The sequence below is a fragment of the Lissotriton vulgaris genome, unplaced genomic scaffold, assembly GCF_964263255.1.
Source record: "Lissotriton vulgaris unplaced genomic scaffold, aLisVul1.2 SCAFFOLD_2649, whole genome shotgun sequence".
In the NCBI taxonomy this organism is placed as follows: domain Eukaryota; kingdom Metazoa; phylum Chordata; class Amphibia; order Caudata; family Salamandridae; genus Lissotriton; species Lissotriton vulgaris.
Window position 1 is genome coordinate 128,824 of NW_028242319.1, and position 19,829 is coordinate 148,652.

The 19,829-nt window shown below is 47.1% G+C and overlaps 1 protein-coding gene across 1 annotated transcript in view; it reads right to left on the minus strand.

The window, feature by feature from the left end:
* Positions 1-19,829, minus strand: part of LOC147668996 (polyphosphatidylinositol phosphatase SYNJ1-like) — a 287,979-nt gene that overhangs the window by 119,603 nt on the left and 148,547 nt on the right. Inside the window, exon 5 of the mRNA XM_086948301.1 lies at positions 16,025-16,250. Coding sequence (XP_086804427.1) covers positions 16,025-16,250 — 226 coding nt within the window. The remainder of the gene's footprint in view (positions 1-16,024; positions 16,251-19,829) is intronic.

The window sequence follows — 19,829 nt, forward strand, 5'->3', positions numbered from 1 at the left end:
GGGAGAGAAAGGAATAACAGGTTAAGTTTTCATTAGGAAAGGGAGAATAAAACTATTCTCTCTAATAATTTAATTGTAGGTAAAACAGTCTAGTCAACACCAACTGAAGAGGTGTGTGAGTTCTGGTTCAACAACCTAAAGAGTTTATGGGACTCAAGGAGAAAGATGGAGGAGTTCCTGGTCTACGTCATTAAGAGCCTATACCTTTGAAAAGCCAAAGAATTGCAGAGATGGCATCTATTTCTAGTACTGCTGATGAGACTTAACTGCCAGCGAGACCAGACCAAAAGCATGAGCACTGACCTTCATTTGATTACATTTTTCTATGGAATAGTTCACCTTACGTAACCTCTGTCCAGTAAAGGGAAAATCTAACAGCTGTGCTTGAACCTCTCTAGAAAAGCATTTGGGCCCCATCCTTGAATTTTTGTGCAAAACCACTCCAGATCAGATTCTAACCTTACCTTTCTGACTATAATATGTAGTCCTTTCAGCATGCCGCATTGCTGCATCCAGGCAGCCCTTCAATGGATTTGAGAATGGGGGATTTCAGTTCTGTCAGTAGAACTCATGGTGCTGAAGAAGCGATCACCCACAATGCATACCAATACCAGGCGATGACAATTAGAATTACATGCCCTAAAAGGCAGTGTGGAAAATAAATACAAACTTGGTGAACATTATCGGCGCCATCTTGCCCCTTTTCCAAGCCCATTCGTGCGCGTAAGCGGCAGCCATTTTGAGCACCATGGCCTCCCTGCCCCTCGCTGATAGCCAGCGCGTCTCTCTCTCTCTTAACCTCGCAAGCATTCCCCCGCACGCTGACAACCCCCGCTCTCTCATGCCTTGGGTCATAAACCCCTCTTCAGCGCAGCTTCACCACGGAATCCCATCCTGTTCCCAGCGCGACACCTCCCCTCATTCCTTTCATGGCCTCAAACCCTTTTGATGCAAACCCCCTTTTCCTGTGTCCCCGTTTGTCTTCCCTGTTCCCAGGCCGCCACCTGGCTCTGCGGATACTGTTTATTACCCCGTACAGTAGGAAGCTTCCCCTCCCCATCAAAAGACCCCCGAACCGATCAAAGCCCCCACCCCATGAGATCCGATCAACCCCATGCATTCCGTGAATCGGCGGAATGCCCTGCTGTGCGACAACCATCACCTGTTGTGACCGGGGTGGGGAATCCAACTGTAAATGTATGTGGGAAAGGGTCTGAAGGGGAGATTCCGAGGATGTTCTTTCAAGTACTAAAGTATTGCGAGAATGTGTTATGTGCAATAAAGGTCATAAACCCTAGTATAAGAGGCCAGGCCTCAGAGATGTGGTTAGAGCACCTCGTGACGATACTTGCTGTCTGAATTGATGTGTTCTCCTCCGGAGAGAATAAAATCCTCGTTTCCTGCCTTCCAGTCTCCAGCGCCTGCTTCTTCATTGATTAATATTGGTGGGTCATAGAGGCGATACCGCCGGGCAACATAAAAGGGTCTTTGGTTACCGGTTGTCTTTGGAACCCTTTTTAACAATTGGCGTCCCAAACGTGGGGCCCATCAGCGACTCGTGGATCCAGTGGGAGAGGTCCCGACGACAGAGTGAACGACTGCAACGATCGGAAGGTACCCTGTCCGATAGACCCTCGTCTGACAGCCGATCATCCGAACTTCACTGGTTCCGAACAGACCTCTCTCGAGTGATCTGCGGTCCTGACTGGGAACCATCAGGAGTGCCACGAGAAGTACGAAGAGAAGAGGACGATCGGGCGCTGGATTCGGAAGACGAGAAACTGTCCATGCGGTCCGGGTAAGGTCGTGTAAACACGACGAATTGCGAAAGTGATAGATAATTGAAAGTGATTGATAATTGTTGAGAAAATACTAGTATTACTTTTTGTTAATTTATTGGAGATTCACTGTCTACAAACGGAGAAACAACAGGCTCTCCCTTTATAAACAGCGAAGGATAGGTACGCACCCGTCGGACCTATCTTTCTCCCCCACTGAACAATTGCCCCTTCCCCCCATTGATTAACTGTTATAGATTGTTTTCTGGAGATTCTCTGTCTGCAAACAGGGAAAAATAGGTCCCCTCTTTACAGATAGTGAAAGGGTAGGTGACGCGAACCTTTGCGAGCCTACTTATTCTCCCCATTGACCATATTGATTTTTTATTTTTTGACCTAACATTGATTGCTCAGAATTGGTTCATGAGGTATTCACTACGTGCAAACAACGTAGAATAGAAATATTCTATCTAGTCTTTGCGCGCAGTGATAAGATAGGTAGTGCTGACTATTATCCCATTGTGATCCGTCATGCCTGTCTTCTCCCCACTGGTTAGTAGCCTGTTTTGCCCGGACCGCTTATTAGAGATGAACCATCCGGCTCCGCTGGAAGGCACCCCTAATAAGGACATGTTCATGAAGCATGGATTAATCGCTATAGCCTACAGTGAGCTGTGGCATAAATATACGAAAAAGGATCGAGAAAGACAGTGGCCACTGAGAGGATCCTTTGATCTTGACAAAATAGAAACGGTAGAAATAGCCCTTCGTAGGAATGAAACAACACCTATTATGCTCGATAGTCTCGGTATGTGGCGCAAAGAAGCCGCACGACGAAGGGAAGGCGACGAATTCGGAGAAGGTGAAGGGACACGACGGACAACCCTCCAAACGTCTAGTAGGCAAAGGGAAGGGCCAGCGATGGCACAGTCTCGAGAAGTAGACATGAAAAGCGAACGGTGTAAAGGGATGTGCCGACAAGCCAACCCCGGAACACAACGACCCGAAGGTAATCCCCCGACATTACGCACAGGACGGACAGATTTAAAACAAAACCAATGTGCTTTCTGTAAATGTCTCGGGCACTGGAAAGCCCAATGTCCGACTTTGCAGAGCATAGGTAGGAATGGAGGGTCGACAGAAAGGACAGGCCGACAGAAAGGGAAAAGGCACGAAATAAAAACCAATCAGACTAGTACGGACAGGACAGATAGAACCACCCCGTTCGATTATGCTCGGTGGCACAGATTTCGTCAGACCAATTTTAACGACATGTTAGAGTTCTGGGACTGATTGCTCTCTGTTGCTCCCCCACTCTGAAAAACAAACACAACTGCAGGTCAGTGTAAACAACCCCCCGTTAGAGAAAAGACTCAAGAAAGCCAAGCGTCTATTATATAACTTAGGATTTAATTACGGTAAAACACACAACCAACAGTAAATAGAATAACTAGTAGAACTCTCTAAAAAGCAAACTTGACTAATAGGAAAAATACAAAACATGTTATGCTCACTCCGGGAGTCCTCGAAATGTAACAGTTCGATGGTCCCGCCCATCCGAAACACATAGCACGTGTGGGGCGGGGCCTGCCAGCAACCATGGGCCAAAAAGAGATCGCTGGCGAGAAGGTACTGGAGACTCCACACGGCAGGCAATGAAATGGTCTTCCCATACTACCCTTCCAGGGATGGCGTCCCCCGGACCGCGAGTAGGGAGGGGGCGGATGAAAATGACCCCCTCCCTTGTATCTCCTGGTCCGGCCATCACGAATTTCTCCATCGAACGGATGCAGGGTGGGCAGGGAGGAAGAGGCGACGCGGACGAGCCTCTTCCACCTCCACAGGTAGGAGGCTTCCCTGCCCTGGTCCGGCGCCGATGTCCTCCAGCCGGGCGACGGCCATATACCTACGCTGCACAGGACACATAATGCCCGACTGGTATATTTTCTCAGCACAGGACATACAAGACCCGGCTGGTATACTTTCTCAGTACAGGACATACAATGTCCGACGGGCATATTTACGGAGCACCGGACGTACAGTGGTCCCCCAAGAGTCGGAATCAGGGGTGTAGGGTGGTCATCATGTGCGCCCCTGATTCCAAGGGACGGTGTAGGATGCGCCGGGAGAGGGAGACGGCACGGGTGAGCCTCCCTCACCTCCCCAGATGAAGGCTCCACTGCTGCACCCTGGCGCCCCGAACCAAAATGTCCTGCTCCAGCAACATGATGCTCCGTCTTTCGCCATCACAAGAAGTTTCTTCCTCTCCTGATAGATACAACGAAGGGCGGTTGCTGCAGGGTCTCAAAATGGCGTCTGGGCCCTCGAAAGGCGGGTCTAGGCCGCTGGAGTAACTTTGTCCGAAATTGCAACTCGGGCGCTTGCCCACCTGGGCGCAAGCCCCCACCATCGACAAACATCCCCTCGACTTTGAAGATTCTACCAAAGTCCCAAGAGCCCTCGGCCCCTTCAGGCTTCCGGTGAGGAACAGTTGCATTGATCTCAAATGAAATAACCACGGCACAGCAACAAGATGGCGGTGCTCTCGTGTCTGCATCAACTTCCGTCTGAACCACCCAGGAACATTATGGGCTAACGAACTCGAGCAAGTTCCGGCTGAACATCAACATGACCCGGTAAGAGAGACTCTACCCCCTCCCTCTCTTGATTGACGGTCCACACCACCAGCCCCTCTGTTAGCACAGTTTTCTTTTGAACTGCCGAAAGGGACTCTGGTCCAACCGCCAATTGTCGGGGATATTTTGCCCCTGATGCTACTTCCGGACTAAACCGGCCTCGCCCAAAATGGCGCTGGTATCAATGGAAACTAACGGATGCCTCGTGGTGTTCCTTAGCTAATGAAACTTGATGTACTAAGATATATATATATATACGAACCATTGCGCACTCGATGTTTAAGGGAGGAGGGTTCACTTGGCGAACATTTAAGAAGGGTTCCGTAAAATGTTGATTTCAATGAACAATTTATTTTTGATATTTGTTGTAACTGATACATAACGTCGCTCATGATGCACACCCGCGGTTTACATCTAGGAAATGTGATTACGATGAGCTTGACTGTGTTTCCATTTATGAACTGAAATGCCCCTGATTCCTTCGTCACGCAATGAAATGTTTTTGGTTACTTGCAAATAATTAATTAGACCTTTTTTACATGTTCTTGTGCTACAAAATAACCCCCTACTGTATGTGCTTCCATCGACGACATGTCAGGCCAAAATATGAATTGCGCTCTCACATTTCACGTACTGAATAATTCTACAAATAAAGGTCTTAAAAAGCTATGGATAGGCATCGCATACTTTTGTAAATGCGGGTATCGGTGGGAGGGTTTTTCTGTGCGCAACTGTTCTGCTCTTTTTTTAAGGTTATCAGAGAAATGGTTGTTCGGCCCTGGGTTGATGGTCGAATCAAAGGTATGATACGCTGCCTCCAAGATATGCGACTAAGCTCAGGAACTGACGTATGAAGAAGGACCTCGACTTCTGAGAATGGGTAAAGTAAAACGGTGTAATTGATAAAATGATATAAAGATATGGTGGTCGAAGGTACTAAGGTACAGGGTTGAACGAAGAACTGATATGCCTTAGAACATCACAGCTTTGGGAATGATTTAGGGATCCCGATGGCCGGATACATCTACAAAACCGGGTACCTCACGCTAGGCACCTCTGATTCCTCTTTTTAGCGTTTTCACTACACACGATCCTTAATGCCATCCTCGAACCTCCCCATGAACCACCTATCACATTGCCTGCCCCCATGACTTTAGGAAACCAAAACCCTAAGGGATTATATCCCGAAGAGATAAGTACGAGTATGTGGTAAGTAAAGGACTTTCGTGCCCATACATTTGATGTGTTCGTATGTTATCCCCCTACCTCCCCTTTTTCCCCCTTTTTCCCTCTGCAGGTTACATTAGAATCCCGATTAGAGTATCATAAGGGATCTGGAACCACGTCACGCCCGATGCATGAAGACGGACTAGCGCTGCAAAACGGCACAACAAGGACGCTCTACCCAATGCACAACCTTTTTTACCTGATCTAATGCTCTTCTGTCCCAAAACTGCATGCTTTCTACATCCTAACACAGACCCGAAACGTCTAAACGTTAGGTAACGCACTGAATAGCCCAAACAATACACGGTCATTCCCCATGTCACACGTGTACTGTTTGGCCTATTGTCTGTCTCTCTCTCTCTTACTCTCTCTCTCTCTCTCTCTCTCTCTCTCTCTCTCTCTCTCTCTCTCTCTCTCTCTCTCTCTCTCTCTCTCTCTCTCTCTCTCTCTCTTACTCTCTCTCTCTCTCTCTCTCTCTCTCTCTCTCACTCACTCTTCCACCCCTCCACACTTTCCCTCTTCCTAGCAACTGGCACCTAATTGGCGAACCTGGTGCACCTCCTGATTGGCCCCAAATACCACAAGTATTTGCACAAATTTGTCCTAAATAAAATTGTATCGGTACCACGTTACTACCTCTCCTTTTCTACTAAAATATGGATGAAACTTAAATTGGCCGATAGGAAAGGGACAGGTAAGACGACTAAGGTTCCCTAAATTTGACCCACTCTCAGGGAACTATTTGTCAGTGGCTTCTATGATAAAATGTGTCTGTGGTAATGCGACCATCCCCATTGAAAATTGTCTCCGTACCCCAAGCTGTAAGAAATGATCGAGACACCCCCATCTACCCAAAATGCCCCCAGTTTGGTATCAGCTGCCCTGAACGAGAACTTGAAAAACGCCCCTTGCTCCGATTCGCTGTGCTCCTAATCGTTTTTCATAAGATCCCACCTTCCCCGAGGATAAGTTTAATAATTATCGCAAACCACCCCCCCGAGTTTTTGTAGTAACTAGGTTGCGAGGATTTATATAGAAAGTTAGAAAGATGTATGCAAAGTTAAAAATTAGATCGAAAATCGAAAGACCTTGTTGCTGTAAGCCTTGCTGAAAATAAGATGTTTTGATGTTATGAAGACTTGTTTAGCCTATGTTCATCCCTCAGAAGGATGCCTATCAGACTATGGTGAATAGCACGTTGCACTTTTTGTAAAATACAAGGCCCTGAAGACCAGCCTAGCCTTGCAAGACTCGTACTAGGGAAATGGGTCTCTGCCAGAAGAACTGACATCTACTATAATAGACATATGACAAATGAACGTAATAATCATCAAAGCGTCAAAGAATTAGCCAACAAAAGGAAGTTGTAAGGAATCCAGCAAATCCATCATCAATTGTTTATACGTTAGCCGCAAAAATCTCAAATGTAGCGAGTGCTTACCCCAGTTGCTTGGTGTTGGGAGAGAAAATAGATTTATGTAATTACCTTTTTCTGCAAAATCTCTAAAGACTGTCTTTTCAACACTCATTTAAGGGTATCACTGTCGGAGGGGAAAGAGACCGGATGTGGGAGCACGCGGCCTGACTGCGGATGGTGGAACATCAGCGACGGAGGCCGAGGCGAGACCACAGCAGTAAGGAGTCGCAGGACGGGGCACTGTTTCAAACAAAGCTAAGGAAAGGGCTGACCTGAAGCCCCTGCTCTATGATCAACGTGTGCCAAAAAGTCCCCGCTCTCTGAACATGGTTACGGACCCGCCTGTCGCAAACCCTCCGTCCCCCTGATCTGTTCCCGACTTGGCCTTGCTCCATCCCCTCCTCCTCCGAACTACCATAAGGACTGTTCACACCCGCACCTTTCCACCCGAACTCCCAAGTTCCTCCAAATCCTACTGAGCTACCCAGAGAAGAGTACTCCCTGCGTCAGAAGGGAGGGAGCTCCGACTAAGTAGACCACGAACTATGTTAAATCCCAGAGCGGTGACCTAGAACTCCACCAAGGGTCGCCCCCGAAGAAAAGATAAACAAAGTCTGTGGTTCTGCCCGCTACCAAGCACCCTGAAGATGATGGAAGCAACAGGAAATGCCCACCACAGAGACTCAAGAAACGAACAGATCTCACAATTCTGGAACAATTGCATTTTCCATTGCAAAATCTATGCTCTGCATTACGGAAGAAGATGCACCTGCTCCAAAACCGTAACGCATTTCTCCTACGAGGTCTGACGAAAACCAAACAGAATGCACCCCTACCCGCAGACCCCCAACAACTCAATCCACATGAACATTTCTGTTGATAGGTAATCCAGGTGCTCAACAGTGCTGACAGAAGACGACAAAGGACAACGAGAACTCTGATATTTTTTTACTGTATCTCCTTCCTCTCCCAATCACCATTGGACTGACTATGCACCCGCCGTATACAAAAAGGACTTACTTATATGATAACTTACCAGTTCTTATTCTATGATCTGTACCCAACGCCCTCGCTACGTAATTCTAGTCTGATATTGCATTACGATGACTTTTTCTGCAACCAACTTAACGATGAACCCGCCTACTAAATGATGAGATTTTTCAATATGATGTTTATAATGTGATGTTTATGTACAGTTCTTTCGCCTAAGTCCCCTCTCCCTTACTTATGATCGCTGCATATAGGTGTAGATAGGAAATAGGCCAGCAAGATGTCTTGGAAATGTTAAAGGGAGGACTGTGGAAAATAAATACAAACTTGGTGAACATTATCGGCGCCATCTTGCCCCTTTTCCAAGCCCATTCGTGCGCGTAAGCGGCAGCCATTTTGAGCACCATGGCCTCCCTGCCCCTCGCTGATAGCCAGCGCGTCTCTCTCTCTCTTAACCTCGCAAGCATTCCCCCGCACGCTGACAACCCCCGCTCTCTCATGCCTTGGGTCATAAACCCCTCTTCAGCGCAGCTTCACCACGGAATCCCATCCTGTTCCCAGCGCGACACCTCCCCTCATTCCTTTCATGGCCTCAAACCCTTTTGATGCAAACCCCCTTTTCCTGTGTCCCCGTTTGTCTTCCCTGTTCCCAGGCCGCCACCTGGCTCTGCGGATACTGTTTATTACCCCGTACAGTAGGAAGCTTCCCCTCCCCATCAAAAGACCCCCGAACCGATCAAAGCCCCCACCCCATGAGATCCGATCAACCCCATGCATTCCGTGAATCGGCGGAATGCCCTGCTGTGCGACAACCATCACCTGTTGTGACCGGGGTGGGGAATCCAACTGTAAATGTATGTGGGAAAGGGTCTGAAGGGGAGATTCCGAGGATGTTCTTTCAAGTACTAAAGTATTGCGAGAATGTGTTATGTGCAATAAAGGTCATAAACCCTAGTATAAGAGGCCAGGCCTCAGAGATGTGGTTAGAGCACCTCGTGACGATACTTGCTGTCTGAATTGATGTGTTCTCCTCCGGAGAGAATAAAATCCTCGTTTCCTGCCTTCCAGTCTCCAGCGCCTGCTTCTTCATTGATTAATATTGGTGGGTCATAGAGGCGATACCGCCGGGCAACATAAAAGGGTCTTTGGTTACCGGTTGTCTTTGGAACCCTTTTTAACAGCAGACTTCCTGATACAACAACGTTTCTTACTGATGAGTCCATATGTTCACGCTCCCTATCCAATGTAACAGCCTGGATAGCATTTTGACACAACTTGGCAGAAGATGCCTGTACCGCTGAGCTTTCTGGCAGAAGGTGCAAATATAATGGGCGTCTTGCAGATGCTCTACATTTCATAGCAGTATTTCGAGCTATCGCTGATAAAGTCTGCGTTTCTCCCTAAATCAGCTTTATGATGTCACTCGGTGCTTCACTGAAAGATAACACTGGTTTAAAAAATTGCTTCTCTCTTAAAATTTCTGTTAAGTGGTTTGAGTGATCGCTCCGAAAAAAAGTGTTCTATCAAGCTTCCTTAACCATTGCTCAAAATGTCACTGGCTTAGCTACCAAGTGTCACTCAGGTAAATCAATTCTGCATCTACATGGCTTTCCAAGTCTCTAACAAAGTAACAGATTTTGAGACTCAATTACATTATTGTCATCATTAACAGAGTAAGGCTTTAAGTTGGATCTGAACGGGTGCCAAAAAAGTGATGCCTTGGTAACCGTGATTTTATGTGCCTGTTGTATCACTTGCAATGCAAGTTAATCTGTTGATCTTTCACAAAGGTACAGTTTACTTTTCCTAAAGATCGGTGCCAATGAAGTCAGCAGAGACTCTGGGTAGGAAGACTGGGATCTAAGCTGCCGGCATTACAATAAGGTGGCTGATGCTGAAGACACCACGTGAAACATAACTCCCAGAGATGGCCCACAAGAAAGTTCAAGAGTTGCAAATATTTTAACATGGCTTATTATGAAGCTTGCATGTGGTTAGATGATACACCACACAATGAAAAATTCAGAAGTTTTGGCTCAAATTTCCCCAGCATTGGAATGGGCTCTAACAAGGAGTAAGAGTTAACTCGGAATGTCTTTCTGTTAATGAGGCTTCAGGGAAAAGGAACACCTTTTGTGATATTTTCTTCTTCATAAAGACTTGCGCCAGGAAGAAGTCAAAGACCTGAATTTTGTGTCACCTTACCTAAAGTTAAGAACAAGCTTCCCTTCCCTTTTTCTGATGGCTTTATGAGAGAACAGAGTTCACATGCACTTGAATTTTGTTATTTTCAAAAACATCAAATAAGCTCAGAATGAGTCTAACACGGACCGACAACTGTTTGCAACATTCAGTCCATGCGTTAAAAGCAGGAAATTTGGAAAAGTGCACTGCCCCTCCCCCCCATAACATTTCTTTATTGATTATTGAACATATTAGTATGGGACACAGAGCATTTTTAGAGTGTCTAGCGTCTCTAAGGCCTGAGGAAAAAGGAGTCAAAATAACAGGTGCTCAAGTAGTCTTAATAATGGCCCTACAACGTCACCAATGGTGGAGTCTTGTGCATATGCAGCCGAAACCGCACAGTGACTCCTGATGTCAGCGATTAGTACTACTATAGGGGGGAAAAATTCACAGTTAAGTCTGGACCTAGGTAAAAGTTCCAAGAAGAAATGTATAGTAATTAGTATACATTAGAACTTCATCTCTGAGGAGTTTACAACACTGTAGTGGAACCCTTTACGTTCAAAGGACTGACCGATTGAAAAGAATCTCAAGAAAGTACATAAGTTGGATAGAAGTGTTTGCAAAACAGACGAGATTCATACAGACCAGGCCTCTCATAATTAAATTTCATGCAACATGACCCAGGTTCGTCCTTTTCGTCCTAGTTTGTAAGTACCCAATACCACTTAATTGAATAACACTGCTTCCTTTGCTAGATATTCAATAACAATCAGATCCACCTCTCCCTGGGAATTTAATTGGGAAGGCTCAACAATGCAAATTGCCTGAGATATGTTTTCTACTGGATGAAGGAAATGTATCTTTGCCTGACATACACACCACAACAGAGATTCTGGAAGTGGGAAATGCATTTTTTGTACTGAAGCTCACAACTGCAGGAACTGCTATTACTCTCACAAAGAAAGGAAAGACCTTTAGCTTAATCTACAAAATGGGAAAAATCAACAACTTCTAAATGAACATGCTCCAAAATAACTGTCCATTCCTACAAACGTATCTGCAAGTTGTGCTTATCTTGGCTACTACAATGTTATTAACAATGGCCTCTTCAATCAATCAATCAATCAATCAATCAATGACACTTATAGAGCGCGCTACATACCCGTAGCGTCTCAAGGCGCTGGGGGGGGGGGGCGTTTGGGAGCGTAGAAGTTGATCCGGCTGTTGAGGTAGCTCGGGCCTTGGTCGTGTAGGGCTTTGTGTGCGTGGGTGAGGAGGCGGAAGGTGATTCTTTTGTTGACGGGGAGCCAGTGAAGGTCTCTCAGATGTCCGGAGATGTGGCTGGTTCGTGGGATGTCGAGGATGAGTCTGGCTGAGGCGTTCTGGATCCGCTGGAGTCTCTTCTGGAGCTTGGCGGTGGTACCGGCGTAGAGGGCGTTGCCGTAGTCCAGTCGGCTGGTGACGAGGGCCTGGGTGACGGTCTTCCTGGTCTCGGTGGGGATCCACCAGAAGATCTTCCGTAGCATGCGTAGGATGTTGAAGCACGCCGTGGAGACGTTGTTGACTTGCCTGGTCATGGAGAGGGAGGAGTCCAGGATGAAGCCCAGGTTGCGTGCATGGTCTGTCGGTTTGGGTGCGGTGCCCAGGGCGGGAGGCCACCAGGAGTCGTCCCAGGCGGAGGGTGAAGAGCCGAGGATGAGGACCTCCGTCTTGCCAGAGTTCAGTTTCAGGCGGCTGGTCGTCATCCACTCGGCTACCTCTTTCATCCCTTCGTGCAGGTTGGCTCTGGCGGAGGCGGGGTCGTTGGTCAGGGAGAGGATCAGCTAGGTGTCGTCGGCGTAGGAGATTATGCTGAGGTTGTGTTTGCGTGCGATGGCCGCGAGGGGGCTCATGTAGACGTTGAAGAGGGTGGGGCTCAGAGATGATCCGTGAGGGACGCCGCAGATGACTTCGGAGGCCTCTGACTTGTACGGTGGTAGGCGGACTCTCTGTGTTCTTCCGTCGAGGAAGGAGATGATCCATTCCAGCGCCTTGTCCTGGATTCCGATGTTGCTGAGGCGCTGTACTAGGGTGCGGTGGCAGACAGTGTCGAATGCCGCGGAGAGGTCTAGGAGGATGAGGGCCGCTGTTTCTCCATTGTCCATCAGGGCTCGGATGTCATCGGTGGCGGCGATGAGGGCGGTCTCGGTGCTGTGATTGGCTCGGAAGCCGGACTGTGAGGGGTCGAGGGATCCATTCGTCTCGAGGAAGGCGGCCATCTGCTTGTTGACAGTCTTCTCGATGACTTTGGCTGGAAACGGGAGGAGCGAGATGGGGCGGTAATTCTTGAGTTCGGTGGGGTCCGCTGTGGGTTTCTCGAGTAGAGCGCTGAGTTCGGCGTGCTTCCAGCTCTCAGGGAAGGTGGCGGTGTCGAAGGATGTGTTGATGATGTCTCGCAGGTGGGGTGCGATGACAGCGTCGGCCTTGTTGAAGACGTGGTGAGGGCAGGGGTCGGTCGGTGATCCGGAGTGGATGGAGTTCATCGTGCGGATGGTGTCTTCGGTGCTGATCGGGGTCCAGGCGTGGAGGGTGGTGGTGGGGGGTGGTTGTTCGGTCATGGTGTGCGTTGGTTGGTTGTTGAAGCTGTTGTGTATGTCCGCGATCTTGTTGTGGAAGTATGAAGCGAGGGAGTTGCAGAGGTCTTGCGATGGGGTGATGTCGTTGTTTCCTGCGCTGGGGTTGGAAAGCTCTTTCACGATGTTGAAGAGTTCCTTGCAGTTGTGTGCGTTGTTGTCCAACCTGTCCTTGAATGCTGTTTTCTTGGCGGCGCGGATCAGCTGGTGGTGCTCCCGGGTGGCAAGCTTGAATGAGGTCCTGTTGTCCGGTGTAGGTTCCCTTCTCCAGACTTTCGAGGGCTCGGCAGTTCTTCTTGGAGCTCTTGAGTTCGTCGGTGAACCACGGGGCTTTCTTGCTGCCGGGTCTGCTGGGCGGGGTCCTCAGCGGGGCGAGCTCGTCCGCGCAGATGCTGATCCACTTCGTGAGGTTGTCGGCGGCCTGGCTGGGGTTCGCTGAGCTGGCAGGAGGGTGCTGGCTCAGGGAGGTGGCGAGCTGGTCTGCTGTGATCTTGTTCCAGCTTCTGCGGGCGGCCTGTTGCTGGTGGTGGTGGGTCGTCGTTCTCTTGAAGGTGAAGTGGACGCAGCTGTGGTCAGTCCATTGAAGCTCTGTGGCGTGGCTGAAGTCGATGTCTGTGCTGGAGGAGAAGACTGCGTCGAGTGTGTGTCCGGCGAGGTGGGTGGGGGTGGACACCAGTTGCTTGAGTCCAAGATTGGCGAGGTTGTCGAGCAGGGTGCTGGTGTTGCGGTCGTTGTTGTTCTCCAGATGGAAGTTGAGGTCCCCCAGGAGGATGTAGTCAGCGGAGGGGAGGGCATGCGGGCTGACGAAGTCGGCGATGTCCTCGCTGAATTGTGTGCGTGGTCCTGGGGGTCGGTAGATCAGGGTGCCTCTGAGGGTGGTGTTCGGGTTGGTGTGGATCTGGAAGTGCAGGTGTTCGGCGCTGGTCAGGGTGTTGTCGGTGCTGGTCGTGAGACGGATGGTGTTCCTGTGGATGATGGCGATGCCTCCTCCCATCTGGTTGGCGTTGCGGTCCCTCCGGACGATCTTGTAGCCCTCTGGGATAGCGATGGCGATGTCGGGAGCTGAAGAGGCGTTCATCCAGGTCTCCGTGAGGAAGGCAACGTCAGGGGCTGTGGCGTCTAGAAGGTTCCAGAGTTCGATGGCGTGTCTGTGGACGGAGCGGGTGTTGAGCTAGCTCAACCGAAGCTAGTCTGGAACAATCACAAAATCAAATATCAAATAGCTTGACTTTTAACATGAAAAAGATAGAGCATGCAAAGTCAGTCTTAAAATCAGTCCATTGGCATCAGGTGGAGATAAGACTTGCATTCAACAAACAAAGCTGCTATAGCAGAACCTCAAGGGTACACGCTGAAAGAGGTCACCTACTGTCACCAACAAGGAACTTCTATCCAGAAACACACACTGCAGCAGCAGAGGCCGAGGAGGAAAAAATAACTGTTCAAGAAAGTATCTGATTGCTGTCTGGTTGTGCTGTCTGGTTGTGCAGAGATGATAAAGTAACACCAGATAGAAGTCACACATAATATCTAGACCGGTCTTTGACTGCACTTAGCATGTGGTACTTATTATTCGCTCTTATAATACAAGTTTCCCCATATCCATCACTGGTCACTTTCAAGGAGCTGAAGGCAAGCCTACAAGATCAGTGCCCCACAGCCAGGCACACAGTTCCTTGTAAACTCACCTAAGATGCTGCTATAATTATCAAGTAATCTGAAGTGATTGCACTGCAGCATCATTAGAGCTACAATAAAAAATTTAAATCGGGAAATAATAATATGTGTAGCATCAGCTAAAGAGTTTGGGCCAATAAAATGACAGCGGTGTACATGAAATGTTAAAATAGTTTACATCTTACATTAGAGCACCAAGCTGCACAGTATTCGGATGAGACTAGAATCTATGGAGTAGATGCTCAAACTGACAGAGAGCACAAGTGACCAAAATCAGGTGTGTGGGTGTAAAAAACATCTTATGTGGAAGGCACTACACTGACATCAGACAAAAGAAAGGCCCATACTACCCCAACCAATGAGCAAGTCAGTCAGTTGGATGATGGCAACTATTTGAAGCTCATTCCTACACTCACCTCCTAGCCATACATCCAGCTAACAATGCCATTCAAAAGAACTATCTTCAGGACAAGCATGAGAAAAAAGTACACCCCCATATGCAACAAGTGGATCTAACAGTACTTCAAAAGCCGAAGTGCACCATACAACTAAACTAAGACAATCTACAGAATGCAGGCTCAAATAAAAAGCTTTTTGTTATTTTGTTATTTAGTTATTTAAAGAATTTTATATAGCGCTGGCTAGACCCGGAGGTATCAGAGCGCTTTACATGAGAATCAACAATGTAACAGAAAAAGTTCAACAATTCAACATTAAATCCCAGAAAAATAGGCAATACAATTAGGAGAGGAGAGAGAGGAGAGAGAAAAGTAGTGGAGGGGGCAGGGGAGGTGAGAAAGGGAGGATAAGGGAAGAGACAATAAGGAGAGACGAAAAGAAAGTCTGTCTAAAGACCGACTAAAGACTGACTGGGTAGGTGAGGACCCTGGAGGGAATCCACGGCCCATCTCACCTATAGCTAAACCAAGATCATCAGACAAAAAAGTTCTGTCTCAATATTTTGAGAGAGGGGAAGGAGAAACATAAATAGAGGGAGGATGCAGGAGGAGACGACAGGAGGGACGAAAGGAAGTGCAACAATTTGGTTTAACAGTGTAACAGAAAAAGATCAACAATTACAACATTACATCAGACAATCAGCAATACATTAGGAGAGGAGAGAAAGGAGAGAGAAAGGAAGTGGGGGGTAGGTGAGCTGAGAACGTGAGGATAAGGGAAGAGACAACCGTAGAGATGAGAGGAAGTCTGTCTAAAGACCGACTGGGTAGGTGACGACCAAGGAGGGAATCCACAGTCCATCTCCCCTATAGCTAAACCAGGTAGCTCCATCGGGCCTCAGACAAAGTAGTTCGGTCTCAAGTGTCGAGGGAAGAGGATCGCAGAAAACCAGGGTAGGAGGGAGATAACCAGTAACAATGGTCAAGCAATAAAAAAATGAAAAATTACCTTTAAGGAGGATACAGTTCTAATCCAGATATTTTGTGTATGAGGAGGTTCGACATATAATATGCATTTGAAATAGAAGGGTTTCAGTACCTGCTCGGTCTCCACAAAGTTGGCAGCTTGACCATCATCGTTGGTTCCCCGCACATTAAACCTGGTGCCTGCCCTTTCGCAGCTCAGGCGGGATATAATGCAGGCCTTGGCCTGTTGGTGACCAGCATAAATAGTCCGGATCTCCACTCCACCACACATGAGGCGCAGCAACCAATCATCACAGTTCACACCGTAGTGCTTCAAATGCAAGTGCAGTGATTGATTCCTATGGAAGAAGGAGTGGCAGAGATTAATCAGTGCTTCAGAACAGTAATTTTTCCAGGACAACTTCTCAATACCTTATTTAACACAGACAGCTCAAAGCACAATACTCAGTAGCACAAATAAAGACCGATGTGGTATATTAAACATTAATAGCAAATATTTGTTTCAACCATATGTGTATATTAGACTAACTTCATTCATCAACAAATCAGTAAACAAATGTACCCTTGTGGTCGTGGTACAATTCAGTGTGGAATAAATGGAGAAGGCTATTCGAACACTATTTAAACAAACTCTATAAAACTTAACAATGCCACAACATCTCCAGCGCTACATAATATGTAGAGACTTATTAAATAGGATGCGAATATTAAGAACATGATCCATTTTGTATTGCAGCTTGCAGATCTGAAACAGACTGGTAACAAGTTTGTCTTAGTACCACACAATGCTCAAAGTGTAATGTAATCGTGAGGGAATTGACAACGTATATATTAAACTAAGAGACTTGTAAATCGTCAGTGCTTTTACACAAATGCGAAGTGCAGGGACCCACACTTCTTAGGAGCTCGCAGCGGGTGCTTCATGAGGGCGTGGTTGCTGATTCCACCCAGTCTCCATTCCACCCCTCCACGCCTCTTCCTTTCACCGATCTACACTTCCCCTCCCTCTTGCAGGTTCCTGGTAATACCAGCTTTCGATCTTTGTCAAAGTTTCCTATCTTTCTCTTCCTCTTCGTATCTCATTTTTCTGACTTTTCTGTCTGGGTCAAAGGCTAATGATAAAAAATATGCACTGGTCCCCAAAATGAAGGCCAGGGGCCACCACCTACAGCCACTGGCAGGTATGGGTCATGTGCTTGCAGTTTCTCAAAAACGATGCAGGCAGACAGTAGAAAACTAGCAAAAGTGAAAAGTGATTAAAATCAGCCAAGATTTAAGCGTATGGCTCCCTAGACTAAACATACACACACACACATGCGCAAATAACATAAGAAATAAACTTACCGTACATGAACATGACATCCTCCAGTCCGGAACCCTTCTTTGGAACTGGAACCAGAAGCAACAACTCCCTTGACCAATCCTAGGGCTGCTCTCACCAGCATGAGAGCAGCCTAGGACTGGTGGGAGCAGACTCACTCGGCGTTCCACCGCGCTCTGGAGGCTTTGGCTCGCTGTAATCCAGCAGTCATAAAACAGCTGGGTTAGAGCTGTTTAAAATGCGCATATGTGGCTGGCCGTCGAAAGACAGCAGGCCAAAAAGACATGCACGCTTTAAACAGTGCTTTGCCAGTCCACCCACCTCCTTGTTGAGAGACATGCTGCTGTTACTCAGCAGAGGCCTGCCCTGACTCTCTGTTTGAGACGAGACATGAAAAATAAAATGGTTAAAAAAATTACCATTTTATTTTCATCTCAGGGGTTTTTTTTGGGGGGGGGGGGGGGGGGGGAGGGGGAGGAGGTTTTAAAGGAGACAACGCTCCTCCCCTCCAATGGAGGAGCCACCCTGTAGACTAGTGAGCTCTGCTCAGATCCATTTGCTTCTCTGTAAGGAAGAGAGAAAAAGGTACTGGAACTAAGATCAAGGCACTGCCACTGTCCTTTGTGTCACTCTTAGCATGTGGTTTCCAGCACCAAACTATTGAACCACTTCTGCTCTAATGGGCAGTCTCCTATGATTTTTACTTGTCCAAATGGGCCTTGGCCAAGCAACACTAAAACGTCTACCTACAGCAATACATTTCAGTTGTCATTCCGATCACCTTAGACTAGAGGAATGATACTAAAGGTAGCTAGTATCACAATTTGCGCATCACGCCCTCTAAAATATTAGCATATTTGGGATTCTTGCATATTGCGCGTGTGATTCCAAAAGTCCAGATTGTATTAGGACGTTGTCTCCCATCCAAAGACAGAACTTCAGGTATTTGGGACAAGAAGAATACCAAATTTATGGTTCCCACTCCCATCACACTGACCCCCTGCTGTGGTAGAACTCCGTCTATGTCAGTGATTTAAACAGCAATCCAATTCCAGTTGGAACAGGCCAGTAGAAACCAGGTGGGAATCCTCATTTCTGGAGACAATGTGACCAAATAGGCACCCTCACATGTTTACTTTGGCATTGCCCTAAAATACAACACTTCTGGACAGAGGTCTTAACTGATCTTGATGAAATTCATGACACAGAGTTACCTAGGTTCCCTAGTTATATATCACTGGGCCTCAAGAATGTGTTGAGTTAAAAGTTGAAGACTGGCTGAAAGATATGGCTGAATGGATAAATGCGGAGGGTTGCCACATTAGAAAGACAAGTAAAGATAACACATTAGATGATGACAAGAGGTCATTGGCAGCAATGTTGTCAAAGCTACTATCTCCGCCAGACGCAGCTATAGAGAAGGAAGCAAACAGGCAGGGGGCCATTGGAGGAGGGTCACCTGTGTCATAATGTGCATATCTTGAAAATGTTTACACTCAAGATGTATTTTTTCTTTCTATTATCTTAATTTTTTTTGCTCCACTGTTATTGAATACTGGTAAATTTTAATATTGATATGGACCGTGCATACACTGTGGCGGAGCCTTTATGGGGTAGGGGGTAGAGGTTGATATTTGGGCATAACCACGCAACAGAAATATGGTATGAAACGTTTAACAGATGTTGAGATTGTATTTTGAAAATGGCAATAAAATATTACACTTAAAAAAATGACTGTGTTGAGTTACCCCCTGAAATCGCATATTGGGCGAGCCATCAGATTAACCCTTCGTGCAGCTAAGCAGGTGCTGTCGTCCCGTTGGGACACCGATGCTGTACCGACGAAACTGGATTGGCTCCACAAACTATGAGAACTCTTGGAATGGAATAACAGGCAGCAACAGTAACCCACATGCTACCACGGTTTAATAAGACATGGGGATCTTCTAGCTGGCGAATCTAGGGAGCTGACTTGACCAGTTAATCTCCGCCAACGCCACCTCACACAACTGACCCACATTGCGGATTGACATGTCAAACTCTGTCTTATGACCTCTTCCACATACACAACAGCACTTTTATGGTATCTGTTAGGTCCTGTCAAGTACATGTCCCCTCTCTTATTGCTCCCCCTCCTTTCTTTTCCCTGTCCAAGCTGGCTGTTTTAGACTTTTATTTCACTGTCCCCGCCTGCCTGCGGATTCATTTGATACAAGGTGTCTATTTATTGTGAATTGGAAGACTAATGCATCTAGAAATTGGCGCTTATGACAGGTGCTTGAGTGCCCAGAGGTAAGCACCTACCCTTTTTATATTAGTCAAGTAGCCCTCACACTATTCACATCTCATTACCGCAATATTTATCTTTACAGTCCCCAGAATTCTCTGTCCTGAAGAGACCCCCATATCCATAAAAGGGCCGAAACGTTGTTGGTAACTATTATGATAATATTAGGATAGTTTTGAGAGCACTAGAAAAGACCCTGGTCCTCGATCTGAAAACACTGAATCAGAAGACATCCTTTGTATTCGAATAACCTGTCCTATAACTCAATATAGTCCCTTCAGGTTTTAAATTTAAGTTGGTTATGGTCAC